Below are 20,620 nucleotides of genomic sequence, written 5' to 3'. Positions count from 1 at the left end.
GAAAATGGAGCATAGCTGAATATTTGGAAATCTTATGGGGAACAACTGTTATTTTGCACACTTTTGTCATTTGATGTCTGAGGATGAATACAGACAATGGGAGTGATTGAATGAAATATGTGTCCAGCCCAGCATATTCCTAAATGTTGCATTAGGGAAAACACCTTACCAATTCTGTGTTTCCCTGAAAAAAAAAAAAAAAAAGAAATGGGGAAAAGTTATGTTAGTTGGTTTCAAGCTTCATTAAGCATAGTGCTATAGAATAAAGCAATATTTACCAGTTTTGAGTAATGTATGGATTTTTTCTTTTTTGAGACAGGGTCTCATTTTGTCACCCAGATTGGAGTGCAGTGGTGCCATTATAGCTCATTGCAGCCTTCATCTCCCAGGCTCAAGTGATCCTCCCGCCTCAGCCTCCCAAATAGGTGGGACTACAGGCGAGTGCTACCATACCCAGCTAATTATTTTATTTTTTATATAGACAGGATCTCACTTTGTTGCGCAGGCTGGTCTTGAACTCCTGGGCTCAAGTGATTCTCCTACCTTGGCCTCCCAAAGTTTTGGGATTACAGGCATGAGCCACCATGCCCCACCGGGATTTCTAATGTAAGAAATTATTTTAGGCTGGGTGCTGTGGCTCATGCCTGTAATCCCAGCACTTTGGGAGGCCAAGGTGGGAGGATTGCTTGAGCCCAGGAGTTCAAGACCAGCCTAGGCAACATAGTGAGAAACCCCTGCCATCTCAAAAAAAAAAAAAAAGAATTAAAAAAAAGAAGTTATCTTGTACATTTGAGGAGGTCCATAGTCACCATTTGACAAAGTAACTTAAAGTCTTAATAACAATAATAGCCTTTTAAAATTTGCAATTAAATCTATGAATATCTGCAGCCCCACATACAGAGTTATTTTCTAAATAGGTATGATTATGAGATGTAGAAATTTGTGGGTCATGTAAGGAACATGGCAATACCAAACAGCACCTTTCTGGGCATTCATAGATTTGGGATGATACCTGGCATTCTTTGACATTTATTGTGTACAATGTACTGTGCCAGGTGCTTTACTTGCACTATCAAATATAATCATTCCAACACACAACAAGACAGGCACTATTATTTCTGCTTCATAGATGAAGAAACTGAGGTTCAGAGAGGGAAAATAATGAGCAGCATCAGGCAGCAGGTACTGGGGGATCCCCAAGCTTGTGTGACTCTAACCTATACGGATGACCGCCACCCTACACTATAATAGAAGGAATTGAACAACTGGCTTCTTGTCAGTCAGGGATCACTTTTAATCCTAGGACTATAGCAATCAATAATGTGGTTACAAATTGTGCATTTCCATCTTCATGCTGCTGGCCATACAAGGTGAGGGCAGAGATACCTGAAGCTAGCTAGCATCCTTGATTTTTGAAGAGCCATGAGCTGACAGATTTGTGGATAAAGAGAATGGAAAGCAATTAATTATAGAAACTTTTACACACTCCCTGGCTTCCTGAGATTCTTGAGGTGTGTAATTGGCAGTTGACGTGGCTGAGTGTTTCTCAGCTTTTTTGCTCAGCTCCAAGACAGTGAAGTCTCTGGTGGCTTCTGCTCTGAGGCTGCTTGACATCTGCTACCATCTGTGGTGGCTACCTCAGAAATCTCTCTCCTTGCTAAGCCAGCCAGAATCTCTCCCTTGCCAGGCCTTTAACTTGACTAAAGCAGTTAACAGGAACATGCGTCAGCCATGTTAACAGCTGTTTTGTTGGTGGTTACTCCGCTCTGGCTTAGACATTGAGAATTGGATTTCTTTTTTTTTCTTTTCCTTTTTTTTTTTTTTTTCCTGTTGTGCTTTAAAATAAGCCACTGAGTAGTAGAAATAAAATAAAGTCATGTACTTTCTGGTCTTTACTAGCAGTAAGGGACTCCATTTGCCAAAGAAGCTCTTGGAGGCCTGGATCCTTCTCTGATTCTTGGACTGTCAACGTCACAAGCAACAGTGCTAGCCTAGCCTTCTACCAGGGGTTTCCTCCCAAAGTGGTTTTGAATTCTCTTCCTTCATCATATTTCTTCTGTGTTTTGATGCCCAGGTCTTGTAGCTCCCGGGAACAGTGAACTGTAAGACCCCAAAACTTAGGCCACAGGTAGAAGTTTATACATCCCCACACACAGTGGCTTAAGCCAGCAGAGACCCAAAGACATGCTTGGATTCAGAAAGGTGGCTGTCCCCAAACATGGTCAGAATTGTTGCAAGGTGACTTCCTGCTATGCCTTGTCAACAACAAACAATTGACTAAGAAAATCCATGGAGGCCGGGCACAGTGGCTCACACCTGTAATCCCAACACTTTGGGAGGCCGAGGTGGGTGGTCACTTGAGGTCAGGAGTTCGAGACCAGCCTGGCCAACATGATGAAACTCCATCTTTAATAAAAATACAACAACAACAAAAGATTACTGGGCATGGTGGCACGCACCTGTATTCCCAGCTACTCCAGAGGCTGAGGCGGGGGAATCACTTGAACCCGGGAGGAAGAGGTTGCAGTGAGCCAAGATCACGCCACTACACTCCAGCCTGGGCAACAGAGTGAGACTCTGTCTCAAAAAAAAAAAAAAAAGAAAAGAAAAAGGAAAGTCCATGGAAACCATGAATGAGAGGGAATGGAGGTGACCCATTCAGTCAATAAGCAATCATTCTCAAAGGAGAAGGTAGAGGGTTGCAGGAGGCCGGTGGCTGGCTCTCTGGGTGAGCTGGAGAGTGGCAGCTGTGTCCCTAGAGCAGGCGGGGATCCTGCCTGGCCAGCTGCACTCGGTCTTCTGGGTTTCTGGTTCACAGAGCTTGTTCATGGCCTCCCTGAGGCTATCGACTCTGTGCAGGCTCCAAGCCAAGCTGGCGACTGCTTGGCAGCCTCAGTGAACTCTTTCTACTGGGGACAGACTGAGCTGTCCTACAGGGCAGAACGTTTCAGCTCCTTGGCAGTTGTATATGCTTGAATGTAAATCACTACATTCGCTTTCTCTTCTCAGGGATATTCTTGTCAGAGTGAATCCGTTAGCATAAATCAGTTTCACAGGAGTGGGCACCTGATAAACTGATAAAGGCATTTCTGAACTCCATGACATGTGGGAAGCTCAGCTCGAAACTCAGGGGCTTTCACCTTACTGGCAATTTGATTAAATGAGGATGAGGGGATGGGAGGGATGGTGTTTCACCTCTGAGAATCTCCCCTTCCTAAACTGTTAACTGCCTAGGATTATAGGGGTTAGATGAGATAGTAGATGCTCAATAAATGCATTAAATTATTGAAGGCCTGGGGTGCCCAGGGGCCTTCAATAATTTAATGCATTAATTAATTAGTTTATTTATGTGAGACAGAGTCTCGCTCTGTTGCCCAGGCTGGAGTGCAGTGGCACAATCTCTGCTCATGCAACCTCCGCCTCCCAGGTTCAAGCTATTCTCCTGCCTCAGCCTCCTGAGTAGCTGGGACCACAGTCATGCACCACCATGCCCGGCTAATTTTTTGTATTTTCAATAAAGATGAGGTTTCACCACGTTGGCCAGGCTGGTCTCAAACTCCTGGCCTCACGTGATCTGCCCACCTTGGCCTCCCAAAGTGCTGGGATTACAGAATTTAATCCATTTATTGAGCACCTACTGCATGCCGTGCACTGTTCTAGGCACAGAGTACAAAACAATGTTACTATCCTCTTGGAGGTTACATTCTGGTAGGGGAGAAGTCAGATGAAAATAAGATAATATTTGGAAGTGGGAAGGCCCAGGCTCTTGGCATGTTAAACTTACCTTGATATCCTTACAGAGAAAATGAATTTTCTGACTATTTCTTTGAATTTTTCAGCTCAATTTCACAGATAGCTATACAGCACAGCTTAGTAGACTCTTCCAAAGTAGAAATATTTCTGGGTCAGAGAGACTCAGCACAACAGCAGGAGCGCTGGGAAGACCTGGGGTGGTTCTGTTTGGAAAGGGGATGAGATGCTCCTGTACTCCTGCTCCAGTGTTTTTGGCTTGAAATGAATGACATGCAAATGAGCACCTGGGGCTGAGTCAGCAGTGAGTAACCCCCTCTGCGGGACGCCCAGCCCCGAGGCATACACAGGGCCGCCCCTACTGGCTACTGCACCCCTGAGATGCTTCCGCAGCAGACTCTGTGCCTCACCCCCGGCCCTTGCCTATGTCACCTGCCCAGTCAGAATTCCAGCTCAGGCCAGCGGGGCTCTGCTGATGAAAACAGCATTACCTGGAAGCCTGGGACTTCAGTGTTTCTTCCCGCAGCAAGTGCTGAGGAAGCCGCTGCCTTCCCTGGCACCCCCTTGCTGAATAGCTTCCCTTCTGCAGAGGGCTAGGGTCCCCACTTCATCAGGCCTCAGCTCTCCCCTCGGCTCACCCCTCCTTCTTCATACCACTCCAGGCCTCTGTCCAAGACAGACTCCCACCTGGGCCTCCTGCCTCTTCTGAGAGCCGGCACCTCCTTCATCAGCACCTGTTTTCCAGTGGGTTCATTTGAGCATACACAGATGTCCAGCTGCCGCTGTCCTAAACCCACTTTTATGATCCTGCATTTCCTCAGCTCACTATTCCTTCTCTTCCCTGTCACTATCACGTTTCTTAAAAGGATAGTCTCCACTCCTCTCTCCCAGGATTTCTTAATCCACTAAAAACTAGTGTCAGCCCCCAACACTCCCCTAAAACTTCTCTCAGTGGGGTCACCGAGGACCCATTTGCACTTCTGGTGCATGCTTCACAGCCTGTGTTTTTACTAAACTTCTAGTCATTTCCCTTTGCAGTGCTCCCTCCCATCTGAAACATTTTGCTTCCCTTGGATATCTTCTTTCTTTTCTCCCTTTCTTTCTCTCTCTCTTTCTTTTTCTTTCTCTCTCTCTCTCTCTTTCTTTTCTTTTTCTTTCTTTCTTTCTCTTTCTTTCTTTCTTTCGCTCTGTCTCTCTCTCTCTCCCTCCCTCTTTCTCTCTTTCTTTCTTTCTCTCTTTTTCTTTTCTTTTCTTTTTTTTTTTGATGGAGTCTAACTCTGTCGCCCAGGCTGGAGTACAGTGGGGCTCACTGCAGCCTCTGCCTCCCGGGTTCAAACAATTCTCCTGCCTCAGCCTCCCAAGTGGCTGGGATTACAGGCGCACCACCAGGCCCAGCTAATTTCTGTATTTTTAGTAGAGATGGGGTTTTGCCATGTTGGCCAGGCTGGTGTTGAACTCCTGACCTCAAGTGATCTGTCCACCTCAGCCTCCCAAAGTGCTGGGATTACAGGTGTGAGTCACTGTGCCCAGCCTGTTGGGTATTTCCTTGATGCCGCTCTCTGGTTCTCTTGCCACCTCTTGACCACCCTCTAGTCTCCTTTGGCTGCGTTATCTCCATCTCACCCCCTTTGCACAGACTCCCCGTGATTCAGCCATCATCTCTAAGACTAATTCCACTGCCTCTATGTAGTGAGTACCTGCCTCTTTTCCGAGCCACAGACCATATTTCTATTTCCCCTTCATCTCTACATAGACATCCTTAGAGCACCTCAAAATATAAAACCAACCTCATTTTTTTGCCCTTACTTCAAATCTGCTCTATCTACACTACCTCATTCCATAAAGGCACCAACACCATCCATTTATTCACCCCCCCAAGCTAGAAATCTTAAAGCCATTCCCCCTCTTTCTAACCAGTGCCATCTAATCATGTCAAACTCTACCTTCTAAAGACACCCAAAACTTGTCCACCTTACTCTTTCCTACCTTGGTTCAGGGCACCATTATTTTCCCCCAGGAGAGTTGTAATAGTCTCCTATGTGGTCCCGGGTCTTCAGCTTTGCCCATACCCAATCCACCCACCATGTAAACTACCTGTGTGATCTAAAATGCAAATCAGATCATCTTATTCCACTTCTTAAAATTTTCAGTGGCTCCTCTTGCCCAGATGGTCATGTCTGAATTTCTGAGTGAAGCCCACTAGGTTCCCAGTGTACTGAAGTCCATGCAATGCCCCAGCCTCATCTCCCACCCCCCACCCCCATTGCATGCTCTACACCTCAAGCCCTGAGCCCGCCTTGCTATTTCATGCTCTTAGGTGACACACAAACACCTCCTCTGCCTGCAATCACATTTCTTCTCCTTCAAGACCCTTTCAGATGTCAGCTCTGCAAAGCCCTCCTGTTCTTCTCCTCCTGACTCCGTATTCTGTAAAGAAATGCTCTCTAAATACCTTTTCCCTAGTTATTGAGAAGTGTTTCTTTTATGTCTGCTCCTGAAGTAAACATTGAGTTCCTTGTGGCCAGAGCGTGCCCTTGCTCTTTCACTCATCTCGTCCTCCCACAGGACCTTGCCAAGTGTCAGGCACATATGTAGGTGCTGTTTAATCAATGCAATGAGCAAAGCAGCCCAGGTACTGTGAGAATGGAATATCTGGCCGGGCACAGTGGCTCACACCTGTAATCCCAGTACTTTGGGAGGCCAAGGCGAGTGGATCACTTGAGGTCAGGAGTTTGAGATCAACCTGGCCAACATGGTGAAACCCCATCTCTATTAAAAAAAAAAAAAATTAGCCAGGTGTGGTGGCAGGCACCTATAATCCAAGCTACTCTTGAGGCTGAGGCAGGAGAATCACTTGAACCTGGGAGACAGAGGTTGCAGTGAGCTGGGATGGCACCACTGCACTCCAGCCTGGACAACACTGTGAGACTCCATTTCAAAAAGAAAAAAAAAAGAGATATCTATTGGGGCTATTTTTCTTTGCCCCTAGATTGTGAGCACTTGGTGGACTGGGAGTGTGTCTTTTTCTTATCTGCCGTACCTAGACAGCTGGTGTTCAATAAATAGTGTTGATTATGGTTGGGTTTACTACAACCTTCCAAAACCCCCCACCCCCTGATGCAAAGGGATAAAGCTATCTAACTAGAATGCTGCCACTTCTGAACAGCTTTCTTTGACTTCAGTTTCCCTGATACTGAACTTTACCTCACCATGCCCTTCCCATTCTCTCCTCACCCCATACTAGGAGGAACTCTGGGCTATAAAGCTAATCTCATAAAATTTGCTGGAGTCTGAAGTCCACCCTGGCTAAAAAAAGAGCACACCTCAGAGCCCAGCCCAGGCTGACTTTAGGTACTTTCCACTTTTATTGAAATTATGACCACATTTCTGGAGTCAAAACAGGGAAATATGACTTACAAAGAACTTCTAAATGGTAAAGGGAACAAGTTCCTCTTCATGGAATATGTCATTTTCCAGGCAGAGGGCTAAGGGGCTTTACATATTATCTCACTTCATCTACACTGCAGCCCTAAGAAGAAGCTACTGTCATCTTCTTACTTGACACATGAAGGAACAAGAGGCAGTGGTGCTGAAAGGGTGAGAAATGGTACAGAAATGGTAGAATTGGAAATCAAACCCTCCTCTGTCTGATGCCAAACCATCAGGTCACTTCCAGGGACATGAAACAATCTGTGGCATGCCTTTGGGATCCTGAATTAGCAGAATTTCTGGGATTTCAATGATTTATGAGAACACTATAAAATTAGCAGTGTTTCTGTACACTAACAGCAAATTATCTGAAACAGAAATTAAGAAAATTCCATTTACAATAGCTACCAAAAATTAAAATAACTTAGGAATAAACTTAAGGAGGTGAAAGATCTGTACACTGAAAACTAGAAACCACTGATGAATGAGATTGAACAAGACACAAAAAAGTGGAAAGATATCCCATGTTCATGGATTGGAATAATTATTATTGTTAAAATGTCCATACTACTCAAAGCAATCTACAGATTCAATGAAATACCAATCAAAATATCTATGACGTTCTTCACATAAATAAAAAAACACTTATGAAATATATATGGGATCCCAAAAGACCACAAATAGTCAAAGCAATCTTGAACAGAAAGAACAAAGCTGGAGGTATCACATTACCTGATTTCAAAATATATATAAAACTGTAGTAAACAAAACAGCATGATCCTTCCATAACAACAGACAGATAGACCAATGGAACAGAATAGAGAGCCCAGGGACAGAATATTAGAAATTTAGAATTTCTGATTTTGAGTTTTCTAGGATGTTTGAAAGCCATCTTCTCAGAATAGGATGGCCAGAAGGTATAGAGAGGGACCCAGCCTTCAGTTATAGTTATGCAGCCTCCCAAGGCCTGGCTTGCTCTCTTTGGAACCTCTTTGGAACTTCAGGGGCTTGAAGATTCCCACTGGGCACGAGGAAGTTGAGATCTGCTCCCAGGTTTTACTGCTTTATATTTATAGATTATTAATGCATAAATAAAGATATAATATGTAATAACATTTACTATATATTTAGAGATGTTCAGTTCTATATGTAAATCAATTTATTTGTTTAAATTTTTAAAAATTTTGAACTGATCATAAACTTAGTGAAAAGTTGGATGTTCTGTACAAAGAATTATATTTTTCCTGAACCACCTGAGAGTAACCATCAGTTGCCAACCTGATATCCAGTCACATGCAGTTACTCTAATGTGTAATTCCTACAGATAAAGACGCTCTCCTTCAAAACCATAATACAGCCATCAGAATCAGGAAGGTAAATAGATGTCTTACTGACATCCAGTCCTTAGACCCCACTCAAGTTTCGCCAATTGTCCCAATAATTGCCTTTGCAGCAAAATGACCTAGTTCAGAATTACAGGTTACATTTAGTTATCTCTTTTGTCTCCTGAATGAAAGAGTTCCTCCCATCTTTCCTTGACTTTCATGATCATGGCACTTTTGAAGATTATAGGCCAGTCATTTTGTATAATGTCCCTCAATCTGGTGTTTCTTTGTGATTAAACTCAAGTTATCCATCTTTGGCCAGAACATCACAGAAATGATACTGTTCTCATTGCATCCTGTCACATAGAGCTCAGTTTCCATTTGTCCCATTATTGATGATTTTGCTTTGATAATTAAGGTGTCTTCTAGGCCCCTTCACTGTAAAGATGTTTTGTCCCCATGAGTAATTAGTGAGGATTTAGTGGAGAAGTATGTTGTACCTCCCATTTCTCACCAAACTTTCAATTTATTCATCTATTTGCTAATATTAGTATGGAATCACTGTTTCCTATTTTATTCGAAGGGTTGTAATCCATGATTATTATTCATTTTAATAACAAGTTGAACCCTGTACAGCTGTGAGAACTCATTTAAGCAATCTTTTGTGTCCTTTTGCCATGTCCTCATTATTCTTTGAGCAAGCACGTGCTCCAGGCTCATGTTGTACTTTCCTTGCCCTAGACCTAGAACTGACCATTCTTGTAAGGAGCCTGGGTTGCATTTGGTGGAAAACTGCATTTTAAAGCCAAGATCTGGATTCTAGGTTTGCTCTGCTATTAGGGCATCACCACTCCCAGGCCGTCATAGTAGACAGGGTAGGGAATACATTTTGTATATGGATATATGTATGTGTGTATAGTATGTAATGATACAGGTACATACATAGACATCTGTTATGGACTGAATCTTTGAGTCCCCCAAAATTAATATGTTGAAGCCCTAGTCCCAATTGTGATAGTATTTAGAAATGGGGCTTGTGGAAGGTAATCAAGGTTAAATTAGGTTATTAGGGTGGGGTCTTCATGATGGCATTAGTGGCCTTATAAGAAGAGAGGGCATGGCTGGGCGAGGTGGCTCACACCTGTAATCCCAACACTCTGGGAGACCAAGGCACGTGGATCACTTGAGGTCAGGAGTTCGAGACCAACCTGGCCAAATGGTGAAACCGCGTCTCTACTAAAAATACAAAAAATTAGCTGGGCATGGTGGCACATGCCTATAATCCCAGCTACTCAGGAGGCTGAGACAGGAGAATCGCTTGAACCTGGGAGGCAGAAATTGCAGTGAGCCAAGATCACGCCACTGCACTCCAGCCTGGGCAACAGAGCAAGACTTCGTCTCAAAAAAAAAAAAGAGCAGCAGTCTCTCTTTCTCGTTCTCTCTTTCTGTCCCATGTAAGGACACAGTGTGAAGGTAGGGAGCAAGCCAGGAAGAGGGCCCTAGCCAGCATCTTGATCTCGGACTTCCCAGTCTCCAGAACTATGGGCAATACATGTCTGTTGTGTAAGCCGCCCACTCTAGTGTATTTTGTGATAGTAACCTGAGCTGACTAAGACAATGTCTATATTTATTTATATACTTATATGCATTTATATAAAAATTTAAATCTCTGCTGATTTCTGCATCTATCTCTATATTGAAAATCATGAGTGCGCACTAATACCTCCAATACCAATCAACACCTCTGGGTTTATTCAAGTTCTCCTTTCCATATTTGTAACTTCTTTCTCCTACAGTGAAAGCATGGACTTCCATTGTCTCTAACATATTTACTCATTTTCTCCACTCCCTCTGTATAACAAATTTCCCATCTCTGCTGCCCACATCTCCACCATGTGGGTGATGGTTGGGTACTAACAGTGCTGACTGCCTCGCCCTACTTGGATCTAAGACAACCTTGCTGGTGGCCCCAGTGCATGTACGTCCCTGCCACCCTCTCTGGCTTTGACACATGCTCCAGGCTGCCCATTCAAGGAAGCCCTCTTCCACCCTTCTGGACTGATGACTCTGCCAGGTACCCCCTCCCCTGTGTCCTCCTCCCCATGCCTGAGCTCGGCCACCCTGCTCTAGGCTACCAGCCCCTCCCACCATGGGTCCCTGCCTTACTCTGTTCAACTAACCGCTAATGGCTTTAAAACTGAATTATTCTGGAAGGAAAGGGAACAAGGAGAGGAAGAGCATTTTATTGTGGGTTTTTTCCTGATTATTTTAGTAATACAAAATAACTTGGAGACATTTGGGGAAATATAGCAGAGACAGAGAAAGATAAAAATCCGCATTAATTCTTCCACCTAAAGAAAACCATTATTATCCCTTTCCCTCCAAAAACGTTGAACTTAAACAAAAACAACCTTCACCACCCAACCCTACCCGCCAAACTACTACTTTCCTCAGTTGAGAAAAGAATATATGCACATGCCGGGCACGGTGGCTCATGCCTGGAATCCCGGCACTTTGTGAGGCCGAGGCAGGTGAATCACGAGGTCAGGAGTTTGAGAACAGCCTGGCCAACGTGGTGAAACCTTGTCTCTGCTAAAAATATAAAAATTGGCCAGGCATGGTGGCCCGCACCTGTAATCCCAGCTGCTCGGGGAGGCTGAGGCTTGAGAATTGCTTTAACCCAGGAGGCGGAGTTTGCAGTGAGCCGAGATTGCACCATTGCACTCCAGCCTGGGCGACAGAGTGAGACTCCATCTCAAAAAAAAAAAGAATATGTGCACATGGTTGAAAAATTCAGAAGTAACCTTCCTTCCCACCCAGATCCCCAAGACCCCTCCCCAGGTGCAACTGCTGATATCTGTGTATTGTGTATTCTTCCAGCTATTTTCTATGCATATATATGTTTACTCCATTTCTCAACCAAATTGAACTTTTACCTTTCTTACATATTTCCTCTTAGTCTTTTTGCTCTGCATGTATATAATCTAGCAAAATATGAACTTTTTCCTATGAGTTATCACTTGAAGTGCCTGCACAATTTTCCATCATGTATGTGTTTCATTGGTTTCATCTCCTGTTGTTGGATATCTGCAGTTTTTTACTATCATAAATGATGGGCTTTGTCTTTTTTGTGCCAGGGGAGTCATGAAGCCAACCCAGCACAGTGAAGCAGTTCAGCTGCTTTTGGTGGCTAATAATAGAATATTGAGCCAAAACTGGCTAAAACAATAGAGGTTTATTTTTCTCAATAATAAGCATTCCAAGGCCAGGTGCGGTGGCTCACGCCTGTAATCCCAGCACTTTCGGAGGCTGAGGCTGGTGAATCATCCGAGGTCAGGAGTTCAAGACCGGGCTGGCCAACATGTTGAAACACCGTCTCTACCAAAAAAAAAAAAAAAAAAAAAAAATTAGCCAGGCATGGTGGCTCATGCCTATAATTCCAGATACTTGGGAGGTTGAGGCACAAAAATTGCTAGAACCCGGGAGGCAGAGGTTGCAATGTGTTGAGATCGTGCCACTGTGCTCCAACCTGGGGGACAGAATGAGACTCTGTCTCAAAAAAAAAAAAAAAAAAAAAGCATTCCAGAGGTGGGTGATTAAACCAGTTTTGCCCAAGATGCCAAAACACAGAAGATAACATTTCAAAGCCAAGTCACTATAGGTAGAATTTCCAAAGCACAGGTTTGAGGGCCTCTCCCTGTGTTCCTGAACTCCTCACCCTTTTCAGGATTGAGAGAGGGGAAAGAGAAGATTCTTCAACTGTTTTTTTTCTTCAGATTTCTTCTGAGGTGCCCAGGATGGAGGTTTTACTGCCCTCAACTTAAGGCAGGTCTCAGACAGAGCATTGAGACCTACTTCTTGACTGACAAGTGAGAGAGCTAACGAGACCTGTGGCTGCCAGACAGGAGGCCTGTGCTGGAGGCAGCCACTGTGATGCTGAGTGCTTCTCCGGCTCTGGCATGCAGCACTCAGGAGAGAAATGCTGCTAGTCCAATGAGGGCAGGGGATCCCCTCAGAAGAAAGTGGGAAGTGGGCACAGCACCCCTGTGAGGCTGAGGGAGGAGACCCCAGGACAGATGCATCCCCTCAAGAGACCTGCAGGGAATCCCGGAGTAGCAATCTCCTAAGAGCCTGCAGAAGTATCCGTGAGAAAAAAAATCAGTTGGGTCACAACAGAGACCCCAGCTGGCTTTTAGCAGTACCCACTTAGGAAAGACTCTACCGGTTGTCTTTCCCACGCCCTGGCCCTAAGGGATCAAGCACACCCTAGCAGCCTGGTAGGGGTGAGCGTTGGCTGGAAGGAGAAGAAGCATGAGGCAGAAAAAGAAAGAAACACCAGCCATGGCCTCTTTACACTTCAGGCTGTGGGCCTGAGACAGGCCTGGTGATGGAAGGGAGACACGATGCAAAATCAGATTCAGGCTTTTATTCATCTTGGACTATTCTGATTCCACAACTGCAAATCTGTTTGCTAGGGAAAGTGACTTTGGATTATCTATTACCTGAGGGTGAGGACAAAAGTCATGGACCTGCCAGAGTTTTCATCCAGTAGGGGAATATTACCCCACTGAAGAGTTTCCGGGGCCAATGGGAGCAACAGTAGAGTTCATTTTCATCACACCTAATGAGCTGTGTCCTTGACATTCCAGTTACAAGCAGAGCTAAAGTGGCTGAAGCAACAAGGGTTTATTTTTATTTTTATTTTTATTTTTATTTTTATTTTTTGAGACGGAGTTTCACTCTTGTCGCCCAGGCTGGGGTGCAGTGGCACGATCTCAGATCACTGCAACCTCCACCTCCCAGGTTCAAGCAATTCTCCTGCCTCAGCCTCCCGAGTAGCTGGGATTACAGGTGCCCACCACCACACCCAGCTAATTTTTGTATTTTCAGTAGAGACGGGGTTTCACCATGTTGGCCAGGCTGGTCTCGAACTCCTGACCTCAGGTAATCTGCCCACCTCGGCCTCCCACAGTGCTGGGATTATAGGCATGAGCCACCGCACCCGGCCGAGGGTTTATTTTTCTCACCTAAAAAGAAGTTGGGAGGCAGGTGGCTGCAGAGTTGATTTATTAGCTCAGTGAAGGCCAAGGACCATGCTCAGCTGTCCTCTTGCTCTTGCTCTACTGGCCTCCGTCTATCAGTAATGTCTCCCCTCCTGGCCACAAGATGGCTGCCCTGGATCCAGGCATCACATCCTCACAGAGAAAAACATGCTAGACAGGCTCTCCTTCCCTTTTACAGAGAGGAAAATCTCTTCTAGAAGTGCCCCTGAAAGACCAACTTTATGACTCTTGAACCAGAACTTGGTCACATGTCCATCCCTCTAGCACATTTCCTGAACGTCTCCACTTCCTTACTGCCTAAGTTTCCTCAAACCACTATAAACTAGAATCAGTACCTCCCTCCCAAGAATTGCATCCAATGAGGTCATCGACCACCTAATTGCCAAAACCAGTGCATGCATTTCACAGCCTGGCCTTACTTGGTTTCTAGATTGGTCAACACTGGAGACCTCTTCCTGTTCTTTGAAGCTTGATCATTCCTTAGGGTGTTTTCTCTCCGGGTCTCCGTGTACCTCTCCACCACTCTTCAGGGTTCTGTGTCTCCCCCTCCTTCCTACACACCCTCTGTGGACCCAGCTGCCACCTGTGTGGCAAATACTACTACAGTTACATAGCTAGTAGCATCTACCTCTTTTATAAGCAGTGGATCTATATTTTAAATTTCTTATATAATATTGGTTCAGGATGTTCCTAGAGAACCTCAAACTAAAACACCAAGGTCATTGTTTTTTCCCTTACACCAAGTCTGCTCTTTCTGTACTCTTTATTTCCATTAAAGGCACCACCACCACCCAAGCTAGAAACCTCAGAACCATCTTCCTCATCATTACCACCATCAACCCATGTCAATTCTACCTTCTAAATACATCTCAAAATCATCATCTCTCCATCTCAACCGCAGCTGCACTAGTTCTGGTCCAGTTCTTCCCAGGACAGTTCTAACAGCCTTTTTTTTTTTCTTTTATAACTTACAAAACATAATTTTATTTAAACTTGTATAGATAAAAATCTACCAAAATTTAAACAAAAACTTTATCCAAATCCTTTCCCACAACAAAATTGGACATCATCGAAAAAAAAAAGCATTCAGATAAGGTTCCCATCTTTCTACCATAAACTGGTAGATCCTGGGAGGATGAGGTGTAAGAGATAAACGAGGAGAGAAGATACTGATACCCAACACAATTTGATCTTCAGTGTTGTCTCATCTTGAAATGACTTAATAACAGAGATTTCCATAAGAATCGGGATTCATTTTTGACCCAAAAATGGAAGCTTCCACTCCAAAGTCACAAATAAGGTTTCTGGTTTTATTTTTAGTGTGAGGTAAACAGTATATTCAATATTAAACCAAATGGTAAAAACACATGGATGATATATTAATGCAGACCTTCCATTATTAAATATATTTTGGAACACTCATGGATTTTTCAAACATATGTTGGAATTAGAAACCTGTAAAATCTGCTGCAGTGTGTAATAGCTATTTGTTTGAATGTCTTGGCAGTGCCTTTTTAGTAGCTAATGTTCAGTGTAATCTTGTGCCTTTTTAGTAATTAATATATTAAATATAATCTTGTTTGAGTTTTTAAATGGTCTGTTCTTCTTTTTCATTATGTAGGATTAGATGCCCACCAAAATTCTTGTAAATGAAGCAGGACCCGATTTCAAATTCTGTCTATACACACAATATTTGGCCACATAGACCGCTCCCCAAAGTCTGCAAAACACTGCCTACTGGGCAGGCTTACAGTGACAGAAAAGTATGAGAATATGAGATATTATTTTTATAAAGACTAAAATCAGATTTAGGCTGTCTAGATAGCTTATTCCAGAAAACACAGATTTAAGATTTTTCAGTGATTCTTGCCTTCACCCCCTCTTTTCCTCCCCAACGAGATAACCATTTCTTTCACAATGATGAACCATCCCTTTTTATAGAAAAATGGCTTTGTTTCTCCATCGGATCAGGACAAAGACATCACTTCTTGGCCACAATGGCCACAGCCTTCTTGGCTGCATCCTCCAGGTCAACGGCTGAAGTAATGGGGAGTCTGCTGTTGTTGAGTATTTTCTGGGCCTCTTGGACGTTGGTTCCTTCAAGCCAAACCACAAGGGGCACCTTGAGTTCTAGCTCCTGGCAGGCTTTGGTGATCCCATTGGCAATGATGGCACAGTTGACGATACCACCAAAAATATTGACAAGGATGGCTTCAACCTTAGGGTCAGCTGTGAGCAATTTGAATGCTTGATATACTTGAGCTTCCTTTACACCACCTCCAAGATCCAAGAAGTTGGCTGGCTTCCCACCATTAAGGAAAATGATATCACAAGTAGCCATGGCGAGCCCAGCATCATTCACAAAGCAGGCAATGTTCCCATCTAGTCCTATGTATTTTAGATCATAATTGGCAGCTTCATTTTCAATGGGCTCATTCTCTGATTTGTCATCCATAGCAAATATGTCTTTTTGTTGGAATTCTGCATTGTCATCAAAGTTTATCTTGGCATCAAAACAGACAACTTGTCCTTCTGGAGTTTCACCAAAGGGATTCACTTCCACCTGAGTAGCATCAATTTTCAGGAAGAGATTATACAGCTTCGTAATTTGATCTGCAGCCTGGCTTTTCAAAGGCCCAACGAAGCCTAGATTTTCTGCCATCCGCTGAGCTTGGCTGTCCTTTATTCCTTCAAAAGTGTCAATTTGCTCCTTAAAAATGAGCTCTGGGTTTGAAGCAGCCACCTCTTCAATGTCAATGCCCTCCTGGGGGCTGCCCACCAGCACGGGACCATTGCAGGACTGGTCCATCAGAATTGCCAGGTAGGTTTCTCTGGAAATGTCCAAGGCTTCAGCAACCATCACCTTGTTAACTTTCACACCTTCTTTTGGAGTTTGTTTTGTCGCTAGATTGTACCCAATCATCTGTTTAGCCAGCTGTCCCACAACATTAGGGTCTTTTGTTAAATGAACACCTCCTTTCAAACCACTATTGAAGACACCTTTTCCTCTTCCTCCAGCTAAGATCTGGGCTTTTAAAACAATTTCTTTTGCATTTAGTCTCTTAGCGGCCTTGAGAGCTTCATTCGCAGTGTCTGCTACAAAGAATCTTTGAACTCTCACTCTGTTATCAGACATCAGTTTCTTGCTCTGGTATTCCTGCAGGCTCAGCCATCTTCTGGAGGTTAATTGAACTGCCCGGGACCTGGCTGCCAGGAAGCGGGGCAGCAGCGCTAGGGCTTGCAGAAGCTTCCAGGCCTGCGCTGCCATGGGGGTCGCCATCTTAAACAGGAAACCTAGCACTCTAACAGCCTTTTAACTACTGCCCCTTTCCCTTTTTTCCTGCCTTGTGTGAAGATGTGATGCGTGGAACCGTGGCAGCCATCTTGCGACCATGAAGTGATGAGAATGAGAACTAAAAGCCAAGGAGCTAAGGATGGCAGAAGACAGCCAGACAGGAGCTGGGTCTCTGTGAGCCCCGTTGAGCAGTTGAGTCAATGCTGGGAATCATCTGTCTGGAGACTTCTTGTGATGTGAAGTCTTAAATGTCTTTCCTTATGCCTTTGATAATGGCCATTAGTTGCATCATAAGCCATTCGTAATTGACACAGGGAGTAGGAAGATGAAGGTAACAATGTGAGCAAACTTATCACATGTTGATGTGGCGCTCTTGAAGCAGCTATTTTAGTCTGAGAGGCAGTTTTTTTGTTTGTTTGCTTGTTTTTAGGTAGCTGGGGGGAAAGCCAAACTATTAAATATTTAGTTTTTAATTATTGTTACTAAGTAGTACATTCAGTAGTCATCAGGCCCACAGCCCTTGTCCCTTGTTTGTCTTTTTCACTTAGGCCTGCTTTTAATTTTTAATATAAAACAGTGTTTTGAGCAATTTTGTGGAGAGTGTTTTCAAATGGTCACATCAGACATTCCCTGGGTCAAAATGGCCACAGCAAATAGGCCTCCGCCAAGTGTATGGCCTCACCTGGAGCAAAGGCACGGGAAGCAGGGATCTGTGGAGTAGGGTGAGGACACAGCAAGTTAAGATGGGGGCAGGGTCATGTGGAGTGGAACTCAGAGAGTTGGGGGTTGAGTGTAGAGTAGAATAGGGGCAAAATATGTGAAATGCAGGGCTTGGGAAAGGTGGGAGCCCTTCTTTCCCAAATGCAAATTGGGGGCACCCATTTCACTGGGATGTTCTTGGCCTCCATCCCATCCTGCCTATTTTGTGCACCTTCAGATGGCCTGCTCTCATCTCAGCCCCACCTGGGGGCCTGTGAGAAACGTGGTTGCCCCAGTGTCACACAGGAAGTATGGCTGTCTCTGCTGCTGAGGTCTAAAGTCCATCCTGGGGTGAAGATATGGTCGTCTGGTTGGAATCAGGGACCAGGAGACTTGACTGGCAGGAGACTTGACTGGAAGTTTCTAGTGTCTGATGCTGGTTGCTTAGGGGAGTCACCAGACAGTCCCCATGATGCCACCTGCAGAGGAAATAGAAAGATGAGATCCAGAGATCCAGAGCAGAGAGAGAGTGGAGGACCCAGCAGCCGATGGGGACAGTGCAGAGCATCCCCATCCATATTCAGACATGCAGATGGATTGCAGTACTTGATGATGATTGCATAGCATCCGGATTGGGAATGACGAATTCAGCCTCCACCACAAGTGCAAAGTCCCTGGGACCAGCTGTCCAGAGTCACCCAGTTCTTAATCACTAGACCTCTAGAGATAATGGTCCCCATCCTCACACTTCACCCTTCCCCAGACTGCCCCAAATGTAGCTCTTCTGATGACAGTATTCTCCAGGCTTTATGAAGTTTTACTAATTGTGGCTGGTTAGTTATTTCTGAAGAAATTGTTTCTAGTCCCGGTGTTGAAGGATAGCACTTGAGCAAACAGAGAAAACACTTAATAAACATTCCAAGGCCATTGGCCTTTGGAGAAAGCTTGTCTTTTGGTCATATCACTTCTTCTAATGTGGCGTTTTTCCCCCTCAGAGAAGGGTGTTAGAGGACAGGGCATTTTCCCTCTAGACATTGTCAGCGGGACAGTTCCATGAGTGTATTGGCGGTTCCTGGTCATGTGCTGTGATCACCAAGGTTCAGCCATTTTTGTGTCTGGGGAACCGGCAGGTTCCTTCGGTATAACGCTCCCCATTGCTGAGGTTATAGCAGCCTCTAGGGGTTGCCACGGGTTACTGTGCTGGCTACAGTGTCTTGGATCCCTTTAAAGTTGGAGTTCTCAGGGTTTCCTACAGGTGTTCCAGGGGAGCACGGAGGGTCTGATGGCTGGACCTTAGCGTCGCCTCCATCTGCTGCCCATGGTCTGCAGCTTAGGGTGTCAGCTTGCCTAGACCCACCTAAGAATCACCCCCACTCTAACTGCACACACGCAACATACACACATGCGCACACAGCCCCTGCTCTGAAGGGGGTGTGCGTTCACCTCACTCCTCTTGTTGAAGCCCCCCGAGTTCCCCTAGTTCTTCCCTATGTCCCCAACCTCCTCATTCGCTGAACACAAACAAGTGTGTTTGTGTTCACACGTGGCCCTGGAGAGCTGTTGCCAAGCGGCATTTAGCATTTTCCTGAATCTCTTAGCAGGGGCGTTCCAGGCTCTAGTTTTTATGATTTATCTCAAAATCCAATCCAATCTCGTCACTCTCTGCTTACAGCCTGTGGCAATTTCCCATTTCCCCTTCTTGTGGCCTTTAAGGCCCCTTTCCCGTCTCCCTGCCCTCTTCACCCTCGTCTCTCCTGACACACCATCCCCACCTGCTAGTCAGAATGAATTTCTTTTTGTACTTCAAAAGCTCTCTTCTCATTCTTGAAATTTTACAATTAATCCCATCTGGCCACAGCTCTGTGTACAGCATGGCAGTGTCTAATAATTAGTTATGAGTGTGTGGGTATCATCCAGTATTCAGCAGGGCAACTGTGATTTGCCCACTGCAAAGCTCCAAGTACCCACTTTGAAAGATACCAAAGAAGGTTAAGACACAGTTCCTACTTCCAGGGAATTTTACCTTCTAGTTGGGTAAGACATGAACACATGAAATGACTAGAAAACAAGGAAGTGTTAAAACAGAGGTTGCAAACTGGTGGACTATGAGCTGAAGCTAGGCCTTAAAAAATGTGTCTTGTTTCAAAATAACAATCTTAGGCAGCTCAGTTGTCGTTTTCCAATTTTTAAAATTCTGGTAAAATACATATAACATTAAATTTACTATTTCAACCATTTTTAAGTGTGAAATTCAGTGGCACTAAGTACATTCATATTGGTGTGCAGCCATCACCACCATCTACCTCCAGAACTTTTTTCATAATTTTTTTTTTTTTTTTTGAGATGGAGTCTCACTCTGTCACCCAGGCTGGAGTGCAGTGGCGCGATCTCGGCTCACTGCAACCTCCGCCTCCCAGGTTCAAGTGATTCTCCTGTCTCAGCCTCCCAAGTAGCTGGGACTACAGGCACCTGCCACTGTGCCCAGATAATTTTTTGTATTTTTAGTGGACATGAGGTTTCACCACGTTGGCCAGGCTGGTCTCAAACTCCTGACCTCAGGTGATCTACCCACCTCGGCCTCCAAAAGTGCTGGGATTACAGGCGTGAGCCACTGCACCCAGCCTAGAACTTTTTTCATCTTGCCAATCCGAAACTTTGTACCCATTAATCACTAATTCCCCATTCTTGCCCCCCACCCACTTCCTGGCAACCACCATTTCACTGTCTCTGTGGTTTTGACTAAGTATTGCAGCTCATACGAATGGAATCGAACAGTAATTTATCCTTCTATTACTGACTTATTTCATTTAGCAGAATGTCCTGAGGATTCATCTGTGTTGCATATATCAGCATTTCCCTCCTCGTAAGGCTAAATAATATTCCATCATGTGATATATATATATGCGTGTCACATTTTGCTTATCTATTCATTTGTCAATGGACACTCGGGTTGCATCCGCATTTTAGCTCTCATGAATAATGCTGCTATGAATATGGGTGTACAAATATATCTTCAAGACTCTGCTTTCAGTTCTTTTGAGTATATACCCAGAAGTGGA

At 44.6% G+C, this 20,620-nt stretch overlaps 1 protein-coding gene across 1 annotated transcript; it reads right to left on the bottom strand.

The window, feature by feature from the left end:
• Positions 1-15,465: 15,465 nt before the first annotated feature.
• On the bottom strand, positions 15,466-16,847 carry LOC101147790 (succinate--CoA ligase [GDP-forming] subunit beta, mitochondrial-like). The gene has a single exon (XM_055357419.2). It carries the CDS (start codon positions 16,845-16,847, stop codon positions 15,549-15,551), a length of 1,299 nt encoding a protein of 432 aa, XP_055213394.1. The 3' UTR covers positions 15,466-15,548.
• Between the last annotated feature and the right edge of the window lie 3,773 nt (positions 16,848-20,620).

This window comes from Gorilla gorilla, chromosome 10 (assembly GCF_029281585.2).
Source record: "Gorilla gorilla gorilla isolate KB3781 chromosome 10, NHGRI_mGorGor1-v2.1_pri, whole genome shotgun sequence".
NCBI lineage: Eukaryota > Metazoa > Chordata > Mammalia > Primates > Hominidae > Gorilla > Gorilla gorilla.
The sequence above is the reverse complement of the archived record's forward strand: the minus strand, read 5'-3'. Positions and strand labels throughout refer to the sequence as shown.